Consider the following 26,803-nt stretch of genomic DNA (forward strand, 5'->3'; position numbering starts at 1 on the left):
CTGATGTAATATTATAATGCGTTTTTGGCTTGCTGTCCGGGGGGAGGGCTCCGAGCTCGGAATTCGGCCCGACCCCAGAGTACTCCCCCCTATGAATGTATAGATCATAGGTATCTATGAGCAGGCCCATCTGAATGTGAGGTGATGGGGTGGTGGCGGGATGCTGAGAAATTTGTCATGAGACAGGAGGTAAGGGAAGGCTTTATTTATACTGGCTTCTTCTTGTGCTGATTGGATGATTACCTGAACATGCTCCTCCCGAACTTTGTTACATAAAACTTCATTTAAAAATGTATGGTCTTCAGCTTCTTCCTAAAATGTAATTTTATTTAAACACTTACATTTTAAATTCACTAAATTTCATTTGATCATAATTAACTAAGGGACACTCAAAAGCAGTGATATACCATAATAGACAACAACAATGGCATATTTTTTTTCTTCAAAGTGAGTAATATGGGGACAAACTCGCCCACCAAGTTCGGACAGGTCCTCATCAATGTCTGTTTTAAAATCAAGTTTTACTTCTCTGTACAGTCCCAGTAGAGCTATTGTCACAGTAAAGATCCAATGAAGACAATGAATATAGAAAAGTAACAAAGATTCTTTTAATAAGTAACTCAGAATACAACCATTAGGTGAGACAGCATGCAAGACCCAAACAATAACCAACAATGACACAGGACATGAAGGGAACTTAAATACACAGATGAACAATAATGACAACAGCTGAAGACAATGATTGATGATGATGACGAGATGACTGGCAAGTGCGGGTAATGGTGAAGGACGTGCAGGTGTGGGCCAAGGAGGATGCTGGGAACTGTAGTGCAGACGGTGACTAACAGATGACATTGACGAATGACAGTGATGGTGACAGCTATAGAGCTGCAGGTGAACATAATTTCCAAGTTGACCAAAGAAAACACAAAATTACAAATTAGGTGCAAAAAAAAAATCATACACAAAAATCTAAAATCAGTATTTTATTTTAAGCACAGCATGCTTATAGTTCTATTTAAATTTTGGTATTTTAAACATAGCATTTAAAAACACTGCATCCATTCTTTTTTATTTTTGTCATCATGCAAAAAGTCACGAAAAATAAAAATGTGAAAAAAAATAAAATAATAATAATAATAATAAAAAGAATCATCAAAAATCAAAAAGAAGTATTAGATACATCACTGTGGGTCTGATGTCTCTCTTGTTCAGCTCTTCTTAATCTAATGTCATTAACCAGCACAATGAAAGCAGCCGCAGCGGCCACGCCCACCAAAGCGATGACGACCAATCGGATCACAGCTTCAGTCTTTAGTCCACAATTATGGACTTCATCTGAAGAGAGAACTTAAGCACAGAAAAAGATTTTTTGACTCAGTAAATATACACTAATATAATACTTATGTACCGTGACAGAGATTGGTTGAGTAAATAAATAACATCACCGCTAACGTACCTGAACACAACTGACAGAGATCGGTAATGCAGACGTGTTTGGTCTGGTTGCTGAGAGGATTGTTCACCACACATCTGTAAGTGTTGTTATCCTGATATTCCACCTCTTGAGGAAGAGAGAGACTGATGCTGAGATCAGACACACTGATGCTGGACAATACACTGGTTCCTTTGTACCAGGAGAGATTAACCCTGATCACATCCATCACTGAACACCGCAGCACACATGTTGGGCTTGATGAACTCTCTGATGGTGAAGAACACTGTGAAATGACACTGGAAATGACAGGAATGGGCACTGGAGCTGCAAAACATGAAATAACAAAAATAAATGCAGGGGTTCATGGAGCCTCCCAAAACAGCACATCTTCATCCTTCATCAGCGCTGAATTAAGTTTCAGACTAGTAGTTTTAGGCCAGCAGCCACAGGCCGGAAGTGAGGTGTGCTTATACTGTCCTAATAGAGTACAGTGCTTATTACATGCATATATTTTTTTTTATTAGATGAGCTATGTACACATTTTAAATGGATTGATATCTACAATATTTAATGACAATACTTTTAAATAAGACACGATGGCTTTGTATGATGAACAGATTGAATTTCGGCTTTTATTCATCAACGCACACATCAGTTAACACACAAAAGTGTGCATTAAGGGCGCATATTGACCACTAAGGGGGCGCTCGCGAACACACTTCTGAAGCCTAAAATGACAAATGAGACACCCTACAGTCTCATGAACTTAACAGACACACGGCAGCCATTTTTAAGTCCACAAGAACGTGGCTGCGACCGAAATGGCATACTCTCTTGAGTACTTCAGAAAAAAAGTATGTTGTATATAGTATGAATTTGTGTAGTATGAAGGTAATCCAGATGTAGATTGTTCTCGCGTGTCAAGCAGGTTCGGTTGAGCTTCTGTGTGTGTTCTCTAATCAATAAAATGAGAACTAAGTGTGTCGATTTAATAGTCTATTTTTATAATGACAGAAAAATTACAGAAATTAAGGAAATATTGTTTGGGTTAGTTACACCTAATTATACTTTACTTTGCAATGCCGTTTGATTTATAACTCATATTTATTTATTCTATATTTGATAACTCTATCATAAGCAATAAAAGATACAGAATACCGATTTTAAGCAGATAAACACCTCATTCATAAATTAGTTCACCACATCTTGACAAAAATAAAGACATCTCACCGTTGGTTTTGTTTTCTTTATATTTTCTTTATTTATTTTCATTTGTAATTGTTTCTTTGTGGGTATTTGCATTGAAGGTCTGTTATAGCTATCTTTTTTTATATGCATGTTGAATTATCTGAATAAAAAAAAGTGCCTGTTGATTGAAGCTGCACTACCGCCTTGCGCCTGATTATTAATGTGACATTTGTCATGCTTCCGGCCTGAGGCTGATGCTGTGGGTCAGTATGGAGCTAATAATACAGTGAGGAAAATAAGTATTTGAACACCCTGCTATTTTGCAAGTTCTCCCACTTAGAAATCATGGAGGGGTCTGAAATTGTCATCGTAGGTGCATGTCCACTGTGAGAGACATAATCTAAAAAAAAAAATCCAGAAATCACAATGTATGATTTTTTAACTATTTATTTGTATGATACAGCTGCAAATAAGTATTTGAACACCTGAGAAAATCAATGTTAATATTTGGTACAGTAGCCTTTGTTTGCAATTACAGAGGTCAAACGTTTCCTGTAGTTTTTCACCAGGTTTGCACACACTGCAGGAGGGATTTTGGCCCACTCCTCCACACAGATCTTCTCAGTCAGGTTTCTGGGCTGTCGCTGAGAAACACAGAGTTTGAGCTCCCTCCAAAGATTCTCTATTGGGTTTAGGTCTGGAGACTGGCTAGGCCACGCCAGAACCTTGATATGCTTCTTACAGAGCCACTCCTTGGTTATCCTGGCTGTGTGCTTCGGGTCATCTGTATATATATATATATACAGTGAGGAAAATAAGTATTTGAACACCCTGCTATTTTGCAAGTTCTCCCACTTGGAAATCATGGAGGGGTCTGAAATTGTCATCGTAGGTGCATGTCCACTGTGAGAGACATAATCTAAAAAAAAAAAAAAAATCCAGAAATCACAATATATGATTTTTTAACTATTTATTTGTATGATACAGCTGCAAATAAGTATTTGAACACCTGTCTATCAGCTAGAATTCTGACCCTCAAAGACCAGGGGCCTCATTTATAAAACTGTGCGTAGGATCCTTACTAAAAGTGTACGTGCGCCCGAAAGCCAAAAATGGCGTACGCCAAAAAATATTCAGACTTATAAAACCGTTCGTACGCCAGAACCTGCGCAGAATTCACTTTATAAATCCCAGTCAGCGGAAGATTGTGCGCACATGCGTCTCCTCCCCGGAATAACCATATATGGAGCTTACAACGCCTAGTTTTACTATGCAGATGCTCATCTGCATATCATTTGCATATGATTATTCATCCACGTGATAACCTTTATTGGTACAAGACACATTACATTAATAAAAATCAAGTAGTTGCCTATCCTTGCCTTGTTTTTGAATACATAAATCAAATAGTGTAAAATACATTTCAGAGAAAGTTTTTCTCAATCTTTTCCACTGGCCAAATTGTATTTTTAATTGATTTCTATTTTTAATGGAAACAGATAGGCCTTGGGCATTATTTGCACGAAACTATTTTCTCAGACAATCTGGTATTATCATGATAAGCAATTATCTTTGTGGTTAAAACATTAAAACACAGCACGCCACAGGAAAAGTGTTCAAAAACATCGCATCCACAACAAATATTTCTATATTGATTGAATTTGAATATAAAAAATGTTGTAACTTCTCAGTAGGCCTAATGATTTCATGTTTAAGTGTTTAACTCCATTAATTTCAATGGCATATTTAATCTAAATGTTTATATCAGAAGTAAAACATAGTTTAAATCATTATTTTATTTATTTAAACTGTTATTTTCGTCAGTTTCACTAAACGGCCCAGTGCGCTCGCTGGCGCGGACATTTAAGAAGGGATGAATATTTGCTTCAAGTGACAGGCTTGGTGAGTGAAATTATATTTGTATTATCTTTCTGTATATGTTTAATTTTCTTTAGATTCTGTCTAAAAGTGACCAAAAAGACACTTAACTCCAGCTCACCATCTGTGTCGCCAATTCCCTTTGTCTCCAGAATGTGCGTACGCACGGCTCAAAGTTTGCTTAAAGGTGCGCACATTCTCCCGTCGAGTTTGTTTTTTATAGATCACAACCTTTGCGTGGGAACTGGCGTACGTACGTTTCCAGCCCCGTTTTGTGCGTACGCACGCTTTATAAATGAGACCCCTGTTATCTTCAACAGTAACGCACACAGCGTAGAGGAGAATGACAGTCAACTTCTTTGAATATTAATAAAGCAGTTTGGGCATGGACATGTAAATAGTAAAAAGATTGACATTGAAAAATGACACAGAATGATTAAAATATTTAATCCAAATAAATAAATGTTCGTGGTTCGTACTGATGTTATTCATCTGTTTTCACACACTTCAGCGTCGCGGTCATAGTGTAGACGAACAGTGACACCCTGTGGTGAAATAATGCGTATTTTAACAGCCGCGGCTTTCTCAGATTGGCTTGGTTTGGATTAAAACTTAATGTTCCGATGAGTTTGGAAAATTCTGCACACAGTAAACATCAGAAATTTCATTTCACGCAATTCCGACTTTATATCTCGCAATTCTGAGAAATAAAGTCAGAATTGCGAGATGTAAACTCGCAATTGTGAGATAAAAAGTCGCAATTATCTTTTAAAATGTTTTATTCTGTGGCGGAAACAAGCTTCCATACTTATTCCTATGACAACTAACCTATGACACTTCCACACCATTCACATGTCAGTAGTGTCCAAGCAACTTTTCTCTATTCACGGATATGAGGAGACACGCACGGGAGGGGAGAGTGATTTCCAGCAAAAAAACATCCTGACCCAGGTGTAAAATATAAACACTTAAAATGGGCTTACTATAGCGATTCAGGGTAACACAAAAACACGTTGGAAAAAGGATTTACCAAATACAAAAGGTTGAGAACCACTGCTTGCCACATTATAAAAACAGTATTATAATTATTAGATCTCATTCCAATTTATGTCATGATTAAAACATTTTAAATTAAAGTAACAGCCCTTACTATGCATCCTGCAAACATTAAGAAACAAATAGCTACAGCAAAACATAATACAAATTTAAGAAAGACAACCAAGGAAATTAAAAAAAATGGACAGATGGGAAAAAAGTAAGAAAACTGTTTTATTTCATACAAGAAAATCAATTTTAACTACTTAAAATACAAAACTGTTGAAGAATCTGACATATTAGACACAACCTCAGCAAACTTAAGTACACAATATGTTGAGATGACAAACATTTCTATTATGGTATTGTACATGTTCCAGATACTATGAAAATGTTTAGTGGCATCACAAATAAAATATCTGTAGTGATTTTAGCACTGATCACTGAAACCCACAGCAATCTAATCTGAAATCGCCTCCATGAAATGATTTGGGCATTATTGCATGAGAAATCAATTTTTCACCACATCTTCACTTACAGAAACTCACGTTAACACAGGGTAGATCTATGATGCAGCTGAGATTGCATTGATTTCAAGTGTTAAACTTCCACTCTGCTCATATAAGGCTCTTTAGTGGCTGTGACACAAAGATCTCACCTAAGCAGCATCAACTATCATTCTCTGCGAAAGAGAATGATTCTTAAAATTCTTAAATCTTGCTGGAAAGACATTTTAGCACAACATGTAATAATAAAAAATAAAAAAATCAATCATATAGTTTAAAAACTGTCAGTTTCAGACTGTGCAGTCCAATAAAGGTCAGTGTGTGTCGTACAAGGATACTGATTGTATGTTTTCAGCCACTAAAGAACTCAAACTAATAAAAATATGATGATAATCTTTTGTTCTAAAAATATACATGTCTGTACATATATATGTCTGTACATAGTTCATTTGTAAACAAATGTAAGCCTTTTGTTTCTTAATGCATTTTTTTTTTTTTTGTGTAAAAGTGAATTCATTAGGTACAAATAAACCTGCAGTTATCTTGATATTGACAAAATAAATAGACATAAGTTAAAACGTATGTGCAGGACGGCCCAAAGCACTCAGTGTCAAAAAAAAAAAAAAAAGTTACGTCTGCCATATCCTCTTAATCCCTTTTTGCAGCTGTCACATTCAGTAACTCAAACCAGCACTGGTAATACTTTAAAACATCTATCAATTATTTACTAAAGTCAAACCTTCCAGCATAAACTCCTATGAAATTTCATGACCTCAGGAAATGCTCCCAATGCAAAATACATACCAACAACAAGAGAAGGTCACGTCACACACCGTTTTTAGAAATCCACACTCATATCGTTCTAGTTTCAAAGAGCCTGTAGTTCCTAGAGGCTACCAGCACAGGATGGTTCATCCTATACTTTGTCTTGCAGTAGCCTTAGAGAGTAACACAAGGCCCATTATCGGCCTGACATAGGCCTTGTCTGTTAGTGGTTAGGAAAGGCCCTTTGCGTGGGATTAGCAGTGTTTTAAATCTGTTCCACAGGAGGTCCCTCCTCTTTAGGTGCTGGCTCCAGGTGAATGGGAGTGACATTATTGGGCTTCTTACCACTGGGGGAAAAAGATGCAGTGAAGGTCATGCACAGAAAGTTAAAAACATACATGCATACATTTTAAATGAAGTAAAATAAAGTAAGAAAGTAAAATAAATAAATAAATAGTTTCCAAGAAAAGTTCTCAGCTATTAATAACCATATGTTTTGCTTTTATTCCTTTTAAGAGTGCTTTTAATAATATAATTAATATCATATAATATAAAATTGTTTTTAATATGTAATTCAATTTACTGAATTACACATCTTACAACGATTTTTTTTTTCTCTAACCCCTGAAACTGACATATTTTTTCTATCTGACATGCTTTAAGTTAAGTATTGTTAATAACAGTAAAGGTCTTTAATCAAAAGGAACTGGATGAATATTTGAAATTAAGGCTCCCGATCTGAACTCTGACTTGTGATGCAGCCTGAATCATAATGACACCATGTTCGTTCATTGTCCCAGAGGAGAAGTGGCCCTCTGACTGAGCCTGGTTTCTCCCAAGGTTTTTTCCCTCCATTCTGTCACCTGATGGAGTTTGGGTTCCTTGCCAATGTCGCCTCTTGCTTGCTTAGTTTGGGACACTTAATATTCAACAATATTATTGATCTGACTGTACGGACGCTGTTGTATGAGAACTGAACTGAGCTGGACGATGACTTTTTTTTTTTTTTTTTTGCAGAACTGCTTTATAGATTAAATGAACTAATTCAGTAATTGATTATCTTTACAACGGAACTGAAACAATGAACTGACTTCACCTGAACAACAGCCGAAATGCATTATTTTCCTGTTCTCACTGTAAAGCTACTTTGAAACAATCTGTATTGTATGAAGCGCTATATAAATAAAGGTGACAAAGAACTGTGACAAGAATTGCTGAGATTATAGAAAAAAAAATGGCTTGGAAACAACAATTAAGAACAAAAAGTCTCAATCTAAATCCAACTGAGAATCTGTGACACTTTTGGGGCACACACCTGAATCTGACTAAACTGAACAACCTGAAGCAAATCTGCCAGGAAGAATGAGCCAAAAATCCGGTGAAGCTAGCAGCATGGGATGGTTCATCCTATACTTTGTCTTGTGTTTTTGGTTTCATTGATGTAATGTTGTATTTTTTAATAGAACATTTCTAACATTAAGCAGTATCACATATAAATAATGTGTTCCTGTGCTTGGAAATTAGATAAATCAATTGTTAAAAGTATACTCACGAGTACGGGGAGATTGGAACAGCAACTACCAGGACATGGTTCTTTTTTCTGAAGAGCCTCCAGAGTCCTTTGTGATAACCTCGTACATCCAGGTCCCACACGTGCAGGCACTATAGGCAATAAACAAAATGAGGCCATAACCTAATACTACTCTCGCCTCAGTATTTATTCCCTTATATTTCTCCGTGTCTCTAAGCCATTTATCTACCCTTGCAGTCTCTTCAACATATAAACAGGCCACAGATCTCATTCAACAGATTCATTGCAACCCACTGTAACAATAAACGCAGGGTAAATAGTGGCTAACCAGCTAAGAAATTCAGCAATTTGTTCCTTGAGATGCTCAAACAAAAATCTCCTATTTATATTTAAACCAAGAATATTCACAAAGCATCCTCAACTAAATGCAACATACCTTTGCCAGTTCTGTCCAGGTGTTTGTATCTGTCTCCTGCTCCATTTTGATGAACATTACAAAGGTCTTTCCCTCAGTGTCTGGGATAAATGAGTCTTCACATGGGTTTTTACTGTGGTCCAGAACCTCAGCCTCACTGCAGACACACAAATGATTACTGTAGTTGTTGGTAATGATGCAATTATAAGGTGCTACATTAACTCTGCAATGATGGACTAGGATCTTCAGATAAAATTACCGGAGTAGGTTTTGGATTTCAATCTCATAAGCATCTTTCTTCAAGCTGTAAAAATGGAGAGAATATCAAAAAATACTGAACATGATATAAATAATAGACAAAGAGGCCAATATAGAGACAGCAGGAACAATACATACCTATCTACATTTTTCATCTGAACATTCGGAATAGTGTTGAACTTGTGCTTTTTAAAGTACACTTCCTGTAGAGAAACATGCATTTCATTGAATTCAAATTGTATATAAAACATTGTCTATTTATAATATTTTATATTTTAAATAAACTGGATTCACAGAGTCCTAGATTCGGTTCTCCATTGAAAAATACTCTTAGTAAATAAAATAATGGTTAAGATAATAAAAGAACTGTTGCAAGTAAACTAACAAGTAAACAACAGAAATTAACATAATCGTCAGCATAACCATCTCACTTACATGGAAGTAACCATTCATATTTAAGCCAATGATGCCAAAGTGATAAGAGCGGGAGACATCAGGAATGACACACTCTCTCCCCTTCCTCTGTTCTGGCATCCGCATCCACATGTCCCAGTCCCATAGCTAAGGGATGGCAACAATACGAATAGAAGAAACAAACAAAACAAAAAAAAGTTATCAGAGGCAGGTTTAATATATTTAGATGATACACTACTGTTCAAAAGTTTGATGTCAGTATTTTTTATTTTATTTTTCTTGAAAGAAATTAATACTTTTATTCAGCAGACACATTAAATTGATCAAAAGAGACAGTAAAGACATTTATAATGGTACAAAAGATTCCTTAAAAAAATAAAAAATCAGTTTCCACAAAATTATTAAGCAGCAAATGCAAATATTTGTTTCCAACATTGATAATTAAAAAATTTTCTTGAGCACCAAATTAGCATATTAGAACAATTTCTGAAGGATCATGTGATACTGAAGACTGGAGTAATTGTTATCACAGAAATGAATTACATTTTAAAGCATATCAAAATAGAAAACAGTTATCTTAATTGTAATATTTGGCAATATAACTCTTAAATTAATGCATAAGAGACTTCTATCAAAAACATAAAAATTCTTACCAACCCCAAACTTCTGAATGGTAGTGTATGTAGAACAGTATGCAAAACTGCCAATTTTCTTCTCAAAGTTTCAAAATGAGGGCACTGTATGTTCCTATTTAAATAAATCGATTTTCTGGTCTTTTCTAGACACTATACATTACACACCAAACTGACTTTTCAAAGGTTAGCAATGTTACTCAAATCAGAGAACAAAATGCTAAATTCCATAGTGAGCACAGCATTTCCCACTGGTGAAAGGAGGAATAATCACTGTTAGAAGTTTTCTCATGCATGCAAATGGAGCGGAAAATTGTGCCAAATGAGACATCACTTTTGAGGGATTTTGCATGTAAATTGTAAATATATAAACTTTTCCTATTTAGACATCATTTATAGGCTAAATGTGGGAATTAGCTGCCTCACCTTCTCAGGAGTTGGCCATTTGGGCTCCAATTCATCCTTGTAAAGGCTTTTTTTAAGCACCCAGCCAAGGCCAGGCATACTTTCCACTCTGTACAGCAAAGATGGGTCCTCTGCCGTGTGCTCGTAGCCCTACGAAACAGCACAGCAGCAAGGTCATGTGCACTGCTTGAAGGCCTTTCAAGACTTAGAGAAATTTAGGCTGAGGATACACTAACCACTGTTTAGCAGAAGAAAAATATACCAACAGAAAGACCATATGGCGAGATGTTATCAAAGTAAACAATCTATTTTCAAGTCATGAACAAATTGAAAAGAACTCTTTTTTTTTTTTCACTCACTTGGTCATTCCAGGCTGAGATACAGTACAGACTGTCATCCTCACGCAACAAATGGATGGTCTGACTGAGAAAGCTAGAGACAAATGTGGGAGAAGAAATAAATCAAACATGTAAAGACATTTAGATATGATCTGTCAAACGTTATTCAATCTTTTCTATTAAGATTCGTTGAGCTGATTCGGCACTCATACATTTCTAAACAAGCCTGTGATAAATAATATAGAAGTCTGCTGCCATCTAGTGAATATCTTTTAGTATTACAGGTGTAATTCAGTAAAATTTTATATTATAAAATATTATTTTTATATTATATTATATTATATTATATTATATTATATTATATTATATTATATTATATTATATTATATTATATTAAATTAAACATCCATACCTGAAAAAATCTATGGAAACGTCCAGGTCCTCCTCCAGGACAATGGCAAAATCTGCATCCTAAAACATAATTTTTTTCCCACAAAGTCAGACACTTGCAAGGTGTTTTACAATTTAACTGTAGACAAATTCTAAGGCAGGTGAACATTTACTTACTGGATGCAGATTAAAGGTTGCAGTCAAGCTGGCTTTGTAGTGCTGAGACAAAAGGAACAGCAGAACATTAGTACCATCTTACGGTCATTCACATGCTTCGACACTAAATGCTTTGCCACTAAAGCTGAGCCCACAGCAATCAGCTGTAACTGGCCATTATGTTAAGTGAACTTTCTATGTTAATTATTCATCTTTCAAAGAAAAAAAAAACAAAAACAAAACAGCCTCAAACTTATCACCTGTGACACTCTAGCGTTCTTAATACTGATAGGCGTATGCTGAACTCCTTTAAGACCGAAGAGATCCACCACATCCATAGGTTCCTAAGCAGAAAATGTCGTTGTTAATTCTGTATATATGTATGAATCGTCTTACAAAAATTAAGAAAAAATAATAATACATTGAAGAGGAGAGAGAGAAAAAAAAAAGAAAAAAAAAGAAAAAAAAAAAAAGAGGAAAAGGAGATGGCACCTCATAGTATCCATCGATGAAAACAGTGATCATCTGTGGATTGACACCATGGGAGGAAAGAAGAGAGCGCAGCATTCTAGAGAAACAAACATGGCTTATACATCAGTCTGGTATTAAAAGGTATGCTTTCTTATATATAGGGTTTCTGATTTCTCTCCTGAAGCCAAACCAAAACTTATTAATGTGAGATCATGCCACATGATCTTTCAGAAATATCTAATATGCTCATCTGGTGCTCAAGAAACATTTCTTATCATCAATGTTGCTAACAGTAGTGCTGCTTAATAATTTTGTGGAAACCGTGATGTTTGTGTTTGTGTGTGTGAGTTTATATATGTGCATACATTTAACTAATACATACATGAGGTGGTTTGGTAGTATGGTAAAGTACAAAGAAATCTAAGTTTACTAACCTATAGAGATAGTTTGGTCTATTTCCAGCTATAACAGCTACTGGGATGTTGTAGACATTGTTGTTAGGCAGCTAGACAGGACATGGAAAGGTTTAGTCAACAACACAGATTTAAGACAAAGACTTTTTTCTGATGTCTAAATGCTGATATAAATGCAAAGTTATCTCAGGATGAAGGGTATAACAACCACTTACTAGTGAAAGTTTAAACACTTTCGTTTGAAAAAAAAACAAAAAAAGGTAAACAAGGAAACTTGTAGAGAAACCTTGTAGTCTGTCTTGGTATCATGCATTTTGTTGTGACACGTTTCTGATACCATAGATTAAAAAAAAACCATCATGGTACCAAAAGTTTATCACTGTAAAATATCAGCATCTGACTCTGATGAATGTACCAATCTTTGTACTTGGAATTTCATTATCCTTTAATATATTTCAAGTATGAAATATTGTAAAAAAAAAAAAAAAAAAAAGTTTCAGAAAAATTCATGTTCCATTGACTGTGATTTTGGTATTGATCCAACCTTAAGATATACTACTGTTCAAAAGTTTGAGGTCAGTAAGATTTTATGTTACTAAAAGATTGTTTTGCTCATCAAGGCTGCATTTATTTGATAAAAATACAGTAAAAACAGCATTAATATGAAATATTATAAAAATTAACAGTTTTATATTTTAAAAAGTAAATTACATCTATTATGGCAAAGCTGAATTTTCAGTAGCCATTACTCTTTAGCGTCACATGATCCTTTGAAATCATTCTAATATGCGGAATGCGGATTCGGTGTTCAAGAAAGATTTTCAGTTGAAAACAGTCATGCAGCTTAATATTTTTGTGAAAACCGTGATTCTGAAGTAAAAACAGCATTTATAATAGAAATGTTTATATTTGTAACAACATCAGGTTTGATCAATGTAATGCATCCTTGTAGAATAGAAGTAATAGGCCTGGTTTTATAGACAGGGCTTAGATTAAGCAAGGATTAGGCCTTAGTTCAATTAGGACATTTAAGTAGCTTTTTTAAACGGGCTTTAAAAAAAACATTACTGCTGTGCATCTTGACATCCTCAACAAAACAATGGAAGTTGCTTTCAGTTAAAACAGCTCAAACATGCCATTTAAGTCCAAGACTAGGCTTAAGCCTTGTCTGTGAAACTGGGGAATACAGATTTACTGACCACAAACCTTTGAACGGTAGTGTATAAAAGGTATTTTAATCACATGATGTGTGTCTTACTGGGTCAGGATTAAACTCTATAGGGGCTGGATCTTTGCAACTACAAATGCTCCCATAGCCTTCCACTTTACTGCAGAAAAGCTTCCTCCGGCGGTTCAGCTCTGTGTCTGCCCAATGGCACTCAGCCTCTAAAATAAATCATGACATAAACAAACAGCTCTGATATAACCCATAACGTAATTGCAACATGTAATCTAACAATCTACACTGGCAAAAATTGGCAAAAATACCTTCAGAAGCTGTCAGCTGGACCTCAGTCTTCAGCAGCACAGGATCACCCCATGTGGACAGAGCAGGAGACTTGGAGTGCTTCTCCCCATACACTTGACCTGAGAAAATAAACAGTATAGGGATGAGCCTGAAGCTGAATGCCTTATTCAGAAAGGCACGGATAATGGCTTCAAAACAAATCACAAATTTTACAGAGAGTGAAAATAGTCTGCAGACAGTAACTCCTCGTGTTAGCTGGATAACAAGCAAGTCAGGGGATAGCACAATATTATAGCTATATTTCAATCATGACAACAAATTTAACCAGCATTTATTAATAAACATGGAATGTACATAGGCATGGTCTGGGCGGACTTGATCTGCTACGCTGCTGCTGAATGAGTGAGGATACGTCTAAAAATCCATATGATAACAGTCAATTGAATTCAGGCTGCTGCAAGAAAACAGGGAGAACCCCCCGAGCAGATCCAGGCAGGTGGTGCTGGGGAAGGTGGAGGGCTGCAACGAACTGATCCGATTCAAAGTCAGGAATAAATAGGTTACGTAGATAGAACAAACAGAACGATTGGATGACCAATCAGCTTTAAGTGAACCAATCAGGTGATCAGAAGAGTTTCATGACTGAAGTTTATATCAAAACTCTAAAATCACTTCACAATGAGTGTGTTTAGTAAATGAGTGTAAAGTAAGTCTATGAATTAAATGAGCACAATGTTCGCAAATGAAATACCCGTGTTGCCGTCTGTGCGTATCTCAGAAATCAGACCTTGTCAGGAGTAATATCAACTACTACATTATACGCATTTTATACTAGAATATTTAATGTTTCTATTTAAATGTTTTAAAGCCATGATACACGAATGAGCGTAAACTGAAAATGAAATGAGCACAGCACAATCATAAATTATAAGTGTCTCTCAGAAATTAGAGCTTGATAAGAGTGATATCAACTAAGATACTGAATCACACACTTTTATTACTTTTTATCTGAATACAGAAATAGATAAAAATTAAAGCTGCAAGCAGCATTTATCGGGGTTCAAGCAGTTAAGGCCTTTAAGGCATTTAAGCACAAAAGCATCAAAAGTTATTAAGATTTATTTAGCAAGCATGTAACCACTGACATAATAGATGGAAAAGACCATTTACAGCCAATACAGGCAGTTTACCATGGGAAATATATGGTTTTAAAGCTTTTTAACAGTTATAGTGCCACCTATGGTCTGATCTCCATAAAATTGTTTACTGTGACCTCAAATTGAACCCATACACATGTGTACTGAGTTTGGTGAAGATATCTCAGTTATAGCCATTTTAGTAAAATAGGCTCCTCCCACAACATACAATTTACCATATTTTAGTATTATTTACTATGATTCTAGCATGATTTACATAGTTTACCATGATTTTATCTTAGTTTACCTTGATTTACCATATTCTAGCATGATTTACCATGATATACTACATTGTAGTATGATTTACCATTGTTTACTGTGATTCTAGCAATTCCCCAAATTGAGGCCTACCATCTGGCCAGGTTTCATGTCTCTAGGCCTTACGGTTTGGCCTGCACGATGCGTTTTACGAATCCTTACAATTACAATAGGGTTTCAGCATTTCATGCTTGAACCCCTAATAAGAATGAAGGCTTTTTGCCAGTTATAGCGCCACCTATGGTCCGATCTCCATGAAACTCTGCATGCTTCCTCACCATGTTCTGACACATATGCTCATCAATTTTGGTGAAGTTCTGAGTTTTCATTTGGGATTTATAGGCTTTTTAGTGTATTTTGCCACGCCCCTTTTCTAAATGACCCTGTTACAGCCACCCAAATGCCAAAGTTCAACTTTTTTCAATAATTATTGATCTAGAGAGTCCAGAGAATTGTCCTAGACTGGTTTGGTTCCGATCGGGCGAAAAACCAGGGACTAGTTCGCAAAAGTAGGTTTTGGAAAAAATTCGACATAGCAGATAATTTTCCCTGCCTAAATCAAAATCGGAGATAGCCATTTTGTCCGGCTTGAGCCAAGGATTCCAACGATATAAGACACTTGATCCTGGGACAAACGTTCTAAGAGTTATGAGCAATTTTGAACTTTTGGTTGCTGTAGCGTCACCTATGGGCCATTCGGGGTCATACTCTGATAGGTTGTCCCCAAATTGAGGCCTACCATCTGGCCAGGTTTCATGTCTCTAGGCCTTACGGTTTGGCCTGCACGATGCGTTTTACGGCAGAAGAAAAATAATAAAAATCAGGACGATTACAATAGGGTTTCAGCACTTCGTGCTTGAACCCCTAATAATTTTGAGATTGTAAAAGATATTGGCTCCGCTGCACACCCCTAAAACAGTACATTTATATCACATCACAGAAGAAAAATAATTAGCCATGAGATACAATAATCAAACATATCTAGTATAATAGAGTGAAAAGACAAAAAGCATTGTCCTTACCTCCCTTCTTCACAACCAGAGTCCACATATCCCTCCAGCCTAAGGTAACTGCTACCTGACTTCCCAAACCTTTGAGAAGATTCTTCGCAGAATCCTTCAAGTGGAAAGTGCCCTCATCCTAAAGAGGCCAATAAGAAATGCACTTACAGACAAACAAGTTAAACAACACAAATCTAAAATCAAGAAAGTGGATGGGAGAGGCATTTCTTTAACCTTAATAGTGAAGATGAGGATTCTGCCACGTGTGACCATGTTGAGGAAGAGGATCATGGCTTCATCCTCATGGGGAGAATAAGTATCAAACACTCTTTTGGCCATAACATGACCCTAAATGAAAGACGATACAGCAACATTTAATTATACAATCTTATAAATAATCAAAATAATGATGGAGTGGACATCATAAAAATTATAGTAATAATACAAGAAGATACAGTAGATTATGAGGTGTGACTGTGTGTGCTTACAGTGGCCTGATTTAAAACTATAACATGTATGCCTCGGCCCTGCTCCCTCATCTCATCTTCCAGCACCTGCAAAAAACACATCAAATATTGTCGATATCGTTATCTGGTAACAGTGTGGCAAATGTGTTATATCATAAAACAGGTTTAGAATCACTTACAGTGGTGCCATCCACTGCCACATAGACTTTAGAGCGACTAGAGTACACCTCGATATCCAAAACCTTCCTCCCACTGGCTGGCCTGCGTGGGGTTTCCATGTTAGGCAGGGCATCATCTGAGAAAATGTTCAATGATAGCAAAAAAAAAAAAAAAAAGAATAATTCAAAGCTAATTACTAATTCAGAACTGAAATAGTTAAAAATAAATAAAAAGGATACAAAACATACAAGTGTAGTTATTTGATCCACATATGCTGAAATAATTCCACTCAAGTAATAAGACTACTTAATATTTCTAATATGTGAATTGGCTAATCAGGTATCATAAAACATTTAGTGTTCACAAAGACAGTTTTCAACATTACCATATTCTTGAACGGCATCCTCCTCACTGGCAACTCTCCTTGTGTCAAGAATGAGTTTGATATTCACAATCACTGTGATCAGTAGAAACAGGACAGCACTGGCCTGCAAATACACACACACACACACACGTTTACTTCGCTATCTAAATGGGGACGTTCCATAGACTTCTTTTGCTTTAATATACAGCTAGTTATAAATACTATATTGAACCCTAGCAAACCACTTTCTGTATTTTTACAATTAAAAATCTAATTTTTTTATACAAATGTATACATTTTTCCAAATGATGGCATCTCCAAAAGGAGGTTTTGTCAGATGTAGCTTACTTATGGGTACATTTTTTATTCTCTACAATATTGTTAAGCAGGTAAACACACACAAACATAAAAACTGTGATAATTGAAATGACATACAGTGGGGTCCAAACATCTTAGATCACTGGTGAAAATACTTTTTGTAAATTAATAAAAAAATGTATTAGCAGCATTACAATTCAAGTACAAGATGAATTGCAAAATGAACAGTATCAAAATTCTAGTATTTGTTATAATGACAGCAACTCTCAAGCTACATGAACACCAAAAAAATAAATCCAGATGATCATGTTGTAAAGCATGATTTGAAATGTTCCACTGAGCATCTGGTGCTTCACTGGAAACAAGAACATGACCTTTTGTGCAAAGGTCACATGGCCAGTGTCACAAATTTGATCTGATTTGTGAGAAATACATCTTATACATTTTAATTCAAAATATTTCTTGTTTTCAATTTTTATTTTTATTTTTTAACCCTACTGTACCTCCATCTCAGGATCAAGTGCTGCCCAGCTAACCATAACAAGTGACCGTTACATAACTGCAACATAAACCAATAACCAAACTTTAATTGTGGCAATGTAATTAGTGACCGGAAAAGTGACATTTTGGATTTGTTGCAACAATCTGTCAGTAATTGCGACGTTGCAGACCAGTTGCATGTGTTGTTATCACTCAGTTGGTAATTATATTTCTAATTGATTATCCGATGGCCAGACATGCAGTAGTTTAACTTAATTAATGTCCTCATTTGCACAAAACTAATTTAAAGGTTATTTCAACAGGTGTGTGAATTATGAATGCAGACTCAAAATAAATTCAGTTTATTGTTATAAATACAGCAATGAAATATTTTTATTTATATCTATAAAAAAAAAACACCCTGCTCTTTAGGTTATATGATGGAGCTGCCACCCAGGCATAATCTTATAAAGTGACATGCTGACCTGGCAGATTCGTCGCATTGCTCTTTTGTTGGTGAGTCTGTATTTCCATGTTAGGTAGAGGCTGCGCTGCTGGCGGGGGATGAAGGGTTTGGCTCTTGGATTGGGTGTCCAGGTGTCCATGGATGTCCAGTCCTTCCCACTGCTCCTGATCACAACACCTGTCTGCATCCGACAACGCCTGAAATCACGTCTTCTTCATCTACACAGCACGGTGCAATCATAGCAGTTATAAATTATGGACATAAATACTGCTCAAATATTTTTTTGCAATGTTAAAATATGATGCAGGAGACACACCTTTAATGTAGGATAACGTTACCACAAATTCTTGATGAACTGCTAAACTGCATTTAACATTTCGTGCATGTGTACGAGCTGATGATATGAATACCGAATTATTAATAGCGACTATGGCAAACAGATGGTGAGGTAACGTTAGCTATCTGAGCACAACAGCTGAAATTCTTTCAAAAAGCCATTTCTGTTGGCTTTGGAAATTCTGTAGATTGTAACGCTTCACAGAATAAATGCTAGTGACCTTTTACCTCAGCAGCATGTTATGTTGAACGGAAACGACGTCCCGCCTCTCCAGAAAATGTAACTGTAATTTAGTTTATGTAGGGTCTAGTAACATTTGGCCATATGCAGGTAATAAACACTGTGAAGCCAGAATGCAGGACAGCGCCTTTCTTCGCGTTTCAAAATAAAGGCCCCTTATTTTTCCTGTTAAAAGTTCTCAGTTCAAATGATTTAAATATAAACTATCTATAGAAAATATAAATATCTATACGAATTTATAGAACCACGAAATGTTTAAAAATAATGAAATTATAAGAATGAGCTGAAAGCAGTGTAGTTTCTCTTTAAATAGCCATTTAAAGAACGTATCTAGAGACTAGGCTACTCAAAATCAGTGTATGACCTAACATGCTCTTTTATGTTACGAAAAATTGACTGAATAATTAAAAAAAAAAAAATATATATATATATATATATATATATATATATATATATATATATATATATATATATATATATATATATATATATATATTTAAATATCTTTGTAAAATGTCAAATGACAAAAATCTAAACAATACTTAACTAAGCAAGAAAAAATTAAACAAATAATGTTTCAAAACTCATATTAGGCTATATATGAAGAGTTCAGATGCAAAAGCCTCTAAGTGCCATCTGAAATTTTCTTCTAGAATGATCATTTTTATAAAGCTTGTATATTTAAGTTAAGTAATTTCACTTACATGACAATTAATAGGTAATTTGCATTGCCATTTAAGTGAAATTATTCAACTTAAATATACAAGCTTAATAAAAATGATCATTCTAGAAGAAAATTTCAGATGGCACTTAGAGGCTTTTGCATCTGAACTCTTCATATAGAGAGGGGTTGATTTGCGGGGACTGATTTGCTCATATTGAAAATGCATAACAAAAATATTAATTTAGAGCTGTGTCAGCTGAACTTGCCTTATTTGTTTGTCTATTTAGGTTGTATTTTGGTCAAACAGATGTGCAAAGAGGTTGTATTTCTTTTTCCATTAGGCTATTAATTTAACTGGTTAATGTGCAGAGAAGAAATGCCCAATTCCCAGTTTACAAACTGTGTGAACAGATTTATCAGATCATCTAGCAAGCGGAAAAGGTGGGGTAAATAAATGCCTCTAAATGTTCGGTTGGGTGTTGCACTGTCATTATGTCTCTCTTGCATACTTTTTCTCTTTAAAAAGGCCCAGCTCTAAAGGAAAACATGGGACTTATGTCAGCTGCTGGTTACTTAGGTGAGCTTTTTCTTCTTAATATATACTCTTGTATGAACTCTTTTTAACAATTGCCTGCTCAGTTGTTTAACTGCTCAAGAATCAGATCTAAAGCACAACCCACTGATCTGTTTTGTCAGTGTTTATCCTATAATTCCTAAGCCTGGTTTAACTGATAAAGTCTACAATACAATACACTCATTTAGATGGAGAAACATGTTAACATATTGTTGTTGCATTATATATCTTTTCAGTGCTGCTTTCCTCCTTGTTCACTCATGGAGCATTTGAAAGTGTGAATCCGTATGAATCAGTCAAAGATTCTCACTCAGACGCTTCTCTAGAGGTCCAGCCTGACAACAGACAACACCTCAGGGGGGAAAAGTTCACCCTTCGCTGCTTAGTAAATGCTGGTAATTCAACAGGCTGGATACTGAGTAGGCTTCAAGGCGCTAAAACGAGTTCTAGATGTTTGCAGTTAAATGGCACAGAATCTATAGACAGGCCTGAAGAATGTCATTTCATTGACATTGACAGTAAGAACAGTGGACTTTACTGGTGTGAGAATACTGCTGAAAACAAGACAAGCAACACCATCAACATCACCGTGGTCTGTAAGAACATCAGTGGCAATAATAAAGATTTTTATTCGTTTTTTATTAATATCTAAAATACTTTTCAATAATATGTGAATTGTGAAAAGCTGGGAGATATATTACAACACACACACACACACACACACACACACACACACACACACACACACACGTGTATATATCATCATAATCGTATATCGTATTGTGACATTTTATAAACAGTTTAATGTCAATTAAAAAAGTGCACTTGTGTTTTGATCGTATGAAATACTGAAAATGATTTAAAATACTCATTAAAATTGTAAAAGGATACTTCAGTATATTGTAAAGCAATACACTTATATGCATATATTTATATATAGGCCTAATCTCTGTTCCCAGATGGTACAGTGATTCCCCTGAGCACACTTCGTCCAGTGATGAAAGGTGAGTCAGTAACTATAGCTTTCAGTTAGATGTGTGAGGTCCGTATATCTTTTAAGTCACTGTGTATACATAATGTGCATAATTTTATCAGTTCAGTCACTTTGTGTTTTTAGAGAACTCCACAGCTGATTCAGAAGATGAAAAGCCATATACAGGTATGAGATCCAGAACATCTGTGATTGAATTTGGGTTCAATGCTATAGCCATCCTTATAAACTCTGAAATGCAGGAACTTTGGTCTGGGTGTCGGGTCTCTGTATCATCTTGGTTCTTCTGGTGCTTCTTCCTGTGCTCTGGCTGCTGTTTCCAGGTTTTAGGTAGGCTACAAGATACCAACACACTTGTGGTCATTTGTAACTATTTTGGCGAATTGGTGGTGATTTTGAATGAATTCCTATATTTTCGTATATGCTTAAGACCAACTGAGGGTTAGTTTTAGTGGTGGACCTTCATGCGTAGTATCTCATATCTACAACGCCCAAATTGTTTTTTATATATATATTTTCATACAAATCAAATCATACAAACTCATACAAGATCACCAACTTGTAAAATAGTTGTTTTCTCATGAGATCGGGTAAAGTAATGGTGATAAGGGAACAGTTCAACGAGAAAATGAAAATTGTGTCAGTATTTATTCAACCTCATGCCATTATGAACCTTGAGATTTAGTAAGACGAATTTACATTAAAAAAAAGAATAATCATTGCTACAGTAGTTTCTTTTAATAAGTGCATGATATTAATTTCATTGAAGACTTCTGTGTCACATTGCTCACTGTATCAAATATCTGCAATGTTTATGCATGCTTTTCAGAGAGAAATTGCCTGTCTGTCCAAATGGAGCATTTAGAAGGGAAAGGGTCCCACAGGAAATGCCTAAAACCAAGCAGGACGTGACTGAAATCCAGTGGGATCTTCCCTGGATGGAGATGGACAATTTGTTGGACAAGCAACAAAATTCTGGCAGATGAACATTCCACATTCCAAATGTGGATGTTATCAGATACAAACAGTCACTGTGCTTTATTAAGTGAGTCATGGCAAAATAAAGAGGCCGATACTGATGTATGGAAGTGTTTTCAGTTGAATAATTGTTATCATAAGCTTTGGATATGGGGTTAGAGGTCTTTAAGGAATAATTACATCAGCTGTTTTTATTTGCAAAATGACTATTGGTTTGTATTTTTGAATGGTTTAACATAAAACCTTCTGCAAAGGACGCCAGGCAAGCTGATGATGAACATGTTTTTGTAGAATTATGGTTATTTTACAGTGCAGTGTTGACATAGAACACATTTATTTAAATGAATAAAAAAGATAAATAATAAATAACAGGGATGAATCATGCATCAAAAATTGACTGAAAATGCTAATGTATTTAATGTTGACATTATGACATTTGATAAACTGTTTAATGTCAGACTTACCATCATAAAAAGTTAATTTCTGTATACTAAAAGTATTCTTTTATGATTAACATTTTAAAAGGACAGTTTAGTAGTAAGCAATTTAATATAAACAATACACTTTCAAGAATGTGTAAGCATTTCTAAGCGTATTGTTAATTTAAGAATTAAAAAATATGCTAACAAAATACTTATTTATCTTGTGAATTATCATGTGATATCAATGCATATGTTAAATGTTGTTTAGTGTACTTTATTGTAAAATGTGTTACATGAAGTTGCATTATAAATAAATGTATTTTAATATGTACGTCAGTCTGTTTTCAGTTCAAAGATTATACATGGCCATTTTAGACTATAACCGAGCAAATTTATTTATGCTTTTCAGATTTTTAAACATCTCAAACTCAACATCTTAAACATATGCAAATTGGACAATTTACTTTTAAATTATATTTGGCTGAACTCCTTAAAAACAATACAATTGCTCCAAAAATAAAGTAGTTCATACAACTCATGCACTAGATTTCAAGTCTATAAAAGCTGGCATTTTAAGACACATCAAAATGCATCACATCTCAATAGATTACAAAGAGAACCAGTGAGGTTTGGTATTAATGACGTCAAACTTGGCACAGAACATCATGAGGTACCACAACTGAATGCACTAAACCTAATGTGACAGTACAGTATGTAGGGAGATTAGCATCCAAATTGAGACTCTCCCAGCATGGGCTGCTATTTAGAATAATTCATTCCTACTCCCCCCACCTCTATCCTTCTGTCCTCTCACTCAGACATGCCCCCTGCCTGTCTGGAGATCTGGCTTGACAGCAGACAGCACTTCAGGGGTGAGCACTTTTCCCTTCGCTTCTCAGTAAATGATGCTAACTCAACAAGCTCTCTATAGATGCTGGGGAGGCTCCATCCGGATCAATTAACAATGAATAGTGTATTTTTAAATTATCATTAACCAATATAATAAATGCTCAATCAAAGATTTTTTTTCTTCTTCTTCTTCTTCTTCTTCTTCTTCTTCTTCCTCTTCTTTTTAACAATATGACACTAGAGTTTAGGCCCTTTTGTTTCAGTAAAGTGGTATTTTAAGCATGTTTTACATGTCATCATCATAGACACTGTTTTCCAGAGCAGCTCCAGGCCAAGGGAAAATGAAGTGAAAATGTCCTCTCATGTTGAGTCCCTGGAGCTGTCACCTCAGGGATTACATGTCCTGGTTTTTGTCTGGCCTATCACAAACAGACTTTCTAGTGTACATGCTCCATGCAGGCCTCGAAGGACCTGACAAGTACAATTCTATACTATACTTGGCTGCAGGTGGAAGGAAAGTAAAGGTGTGGACCTCTTAAAGTGACCTGAAACCTGGATTTGAAGCACAAAAAAATGAATAAATGAATGAATGAATGAATTGGAGCCAATAAAATCACCAATATTAAATAAACAAATATGGTATACATGCATCCATACATACATGCAGGCTACATACAAACATATACATACATAGAATCACCAACATTTTTAATATATCATTAATAGTGACTGCGTTTGCTTATTAAGCTTAGATATGATGACATGATAGGCCTACAGTATTTTAACAGACAAAATTAATTTCTGTTACCAGGAGTCAATTATTACCCAAAGTAACACTAGAGGGCAGCATGTCTTTGCATTGTCCTAATGTATTTCTTAAACACCAATTCACCCATTATCTTATACAGTAATAGTCATTAATAATAATATTATAAGTCAAATCAAATCAAGTAAAATACAGTCAGCAATAAAAATTATATCTAAAACACTATTTTTTAAAGGAAACAATAAAGTATGCTTGCCCTGAGTGTAAGAGTTTGAATTTAATGCTGTTATTTGGAGAAATTTTGGTTTGGTTTTTACAAAATCAAATGAAGGACACAGTGAAAATTATTCGTTATAGTCTGCATTATATTCATGCATGATATTGTAGGTTTCTAATGAGTTCTGCATTTTTTCTGTTAATTTTTATTTGTTTATTTATCACAGTGTTGCGAACATGCATAATGTTTCTTTATAATGTATGCACTGAATGAAATGCATTTGTTTGAAAAAAAAAAAAAGGTGGGGTGGGTTTTTTTGTGGGTGTGGGTGGAATTTATCAGGACCTCTAATTTCTCTTTTATTTTCCTCTCTCTCCCTTCCTTACCCTCTGTTGTGCTTGTGTTTTAGCATGCTGCTGCTGACAGACGATCAGATGCCGGTGAGGGAGGGGGTCTGACCGCTACAGTGCCCTGCCTGGCCTCTCCTGCTAGTGACTGGCAGTTTGAGAGGGGCACCTTGGAGATGCAGGTCGAAGGGCAAAATGCTGCCACACTGACACTATGGCTAAAAGCAGACAGAGTGTTTACAGCATTTGCTCTCTAAACTCATAACTAAAGACCAGGGCAACAGGTTTCCATGCGATTTGCGAGTAAAGTTAACTAATTCGGGTTAAGAGTGAGGAAGCCTTAAAAAAAATATTTGTATTTGTCATGACTTTTCAACTATGATGCTAAAACAAGACTAAACAAAAATAATAGGGCTAGGCTATACCACAACACATCATTTTCAAATAACTTTGGACAAGGAGTCATTTGTGCATGTGCAAAAGTGCAATTAAGTACACCAGCCTCTGAGGACATCTCAACTAGACTGAAATGTGGAGTCACTTTCACATAATTCCTCCCTTGAGGCACTTTACAGTTTCTACATTTCAAGCATGATTGCCAGTCAAGAGACCTGATCAGAGATTTTGTCTGTGTTTCCTGCTGTTTTTTGAAAGCAGGATTACATGTGTTTTTTTCTCTTTGGAATAACATGCACTGATGAATAATGCACCAATAAGACCATGATATGTCTTAAGATAGTAAATAGAATCCATTTTTAATTCATGTTGACTTTACAGAGATTGGACATTTTTATTGTGATTTTATAGTAAGCAAAACAGAAGCTTGTATAAGTAAATTCGACTGCATTAGTATGTTGATATTTAAAAAAGGCACTCTTCCTAATGAAGTCTCTGGGAACATCAAATTCTGTAGAAAATGTTTCTTTCATGCTTCACCAGAACTGACTGGAGTATAAATCATAAAAAAGAGGTTGGTATCAGATGTAAAGAACATCTATGTCATGATGAGTGCTCAATTTTAGAGCATTCTGTTCACATTCACACCAGCTGAGAGACAGGCCAGACATTTCTGAAGTTGCCATGGTGATCTATGCACTGAGCAATTGAGTGAATGAGGGTGAGGTATACTGTATGAACATGCTGATGTCAGTACAGTATAGACTTTAATTTCATTATGCTTTGGTCTCCCCTTATCCAGTTATGATTCAAACAGTACCACCATCAGTGGGCACTCTACCACGCTCCAGAGCCATACATATGGCCTCTGAGCAGGAGTCCTTTACCCCTGTGACAAGCTGTGCAAAACCCTAGTACTTGGACTGACTCAAAATAGTAAAAATATATATATTTCAATGGCTGGCTTCAAAATTTGAAATGGCTTCAAAAGTGGAAATTCAAGCTTTACTATTGTTGGATTCATACACATAATATTTTATGTCATTATCTATTTAGGCAATATAACACAATCAAGAGTGCTTTGGTTCAGAGTTTACTCTAAATTCAGTTGTAAGCACTGCTTTTATACAATCATTTAATAAACAAGAAGGTTATAGTTACACGTTAGTTACAGGTTAGACCCAATATAGCTTACTATTTTTTACTATTTTTTCTCTGCCAATGAAAATGGTTCCAAACATAGATGAACAATAGTTAAACAGAATGAACTCTCAAGCCTGGCGGTCTCAGCGCACTCAAGCTCGGTGGTCCTGGAGCATGCACCAGCACAGAATGGGAAGCCAAGACAATTGTTACCAGCAGCAAAGGATTCAGACCCACCGTTGATATCAGTACGAGCAGCACTGAAAGCTTTTCCAGTGGTCTCAGCACTCTCAACCCTGGTGGTCTCAAGACCGGTGGTCCCAGTGCTTTCATATCTGGTGGTCCCAAGTCTAGTGATCTCAGTACTCCCAGGTTCAGTGGTCCAAAGTCTGGTAATCTTAGCACTTCCAAGTTCGGTGGTCCCAAGCCGTCTGTCCTGGACGTCTTCCCACTGTCGACTGTGCTCCCC

At 35.7% G+C, this 26,803-nt stretch overlaps 2 protein-coding genes across 5 annotated transcripts; one reads left to right on the forward strand and one right to left on the reverse strand.

Annotated features, from left to right (window-relative positions):
- Window positions 1-5,754: 5,754 nt before the first annotated feature.
- On the reverse strand, window positions 5,755-19,115 carry pomgnt1 (protein O-linked mannose N-acetylglucosaminyltransferase 1 (beta 1,2-)). Of its 3 annotated transcripts, XM_084128308.1 has the most exons (23): window positions 18,975-19,104; window positions 18,727-18,804; window positions 18,430-18,628; window positions 17,168-17,270; window positions 16,803-16,918; window positions 16,645-16,710; window positions 16,391-16,504; window positions 16,178-16,295; window positions 13,722-13,820; window positions 13,492-13,619; window positions 12,255-12,325; window positions 11,842-11,917; window positions 11,610-11,693; window positions 11,371-11,412; window positions 11,216-11,274; window positions 10,825-10,897; window positions 10,487-10,615; window positions 9,450-9,575; window positions 9,153-9,217; window positions 9,016-9,060; window positions 8,778-8,913; window positions 8,363-8,472; window positions 5,755-7,157 (listed from the first exon to the last, which is right to left on the reverse strand). In XM_084128308.1, the coding sequence occupies exons 3-23, from the start codon at window positions 18,595-18,597 to the stop codon at window positions 7,076-7,078; spliced, it is 2,010 nt and encodes a 669-aa protein (XP_083984434.1). In that variant the 5' UTR covers window positions 18,598-18,628; window positions 18,727-18,804; window positions 18,975-19,104; the 3' UTR covers window positions 5,755-7,075. The 3 variants fall into 3 exon arrangements, with proteins under 3 accessions (XP_083984434.1, XP_083984433.1, XP_083984435.1); XM_084128307.1 differs by lacking the exon at window positions 18,727-18,804 and having other exon boundaries at window positions 18,975-19,115; XM_084128309.1 differs by lacking the exon at window positions 18,975-19,104 and having other exon boundaries at window positions 18,727-18,854.
- Window positions 19,116-20,175: 1,060 nt separating this feature from the next.
- LOC311092894 (uncharacterized protein) lies at window positions 20,176-22,946 on the forward strand. 2 transcript variants are annotated; one of them, XM_084129903.1, is made up of 6 exons: window positions 20,176-20,228; window positions 20,462-20,821; window positions 21,185-21,229; window positions 21,343-21,384; window positions 21,459-21,546; window positions 22,046-22,946. In XM_084129903.1, exons 1-6 carry the CDS (start codon window positions 20,198-20,200, stop codon window positions 22,200-22,202), a joined length of 723 nt encoding a protein of 240 aa, XP_083986029.1. In that variant the 5' UTR covers window positions 20,176-20,197; the 3' UTR covers window positions 22,203-22,946. The 2 variants fall into 2 exon arrangements, with proteins under 2 accessions (XP_083986029.1, XP_083986030.1); XM_084129904.1 differs by having other exon boundaries at window positions 20,462-20,620.
- Window positions 22,947-26,803: the final 3,857 nt, after the last annotated feature.

Source organism: Abramis brama (assembly GCF_963993115.1).
Source record: "Abramis brama genome assembly, chromosome: 11".
NCBI classification, from domain to species: Eukaryota; Metazoa; Chordata; class Actinopteri; order Cypriniformes; family Leuciscidae; genus Abramis; species Abramis brama.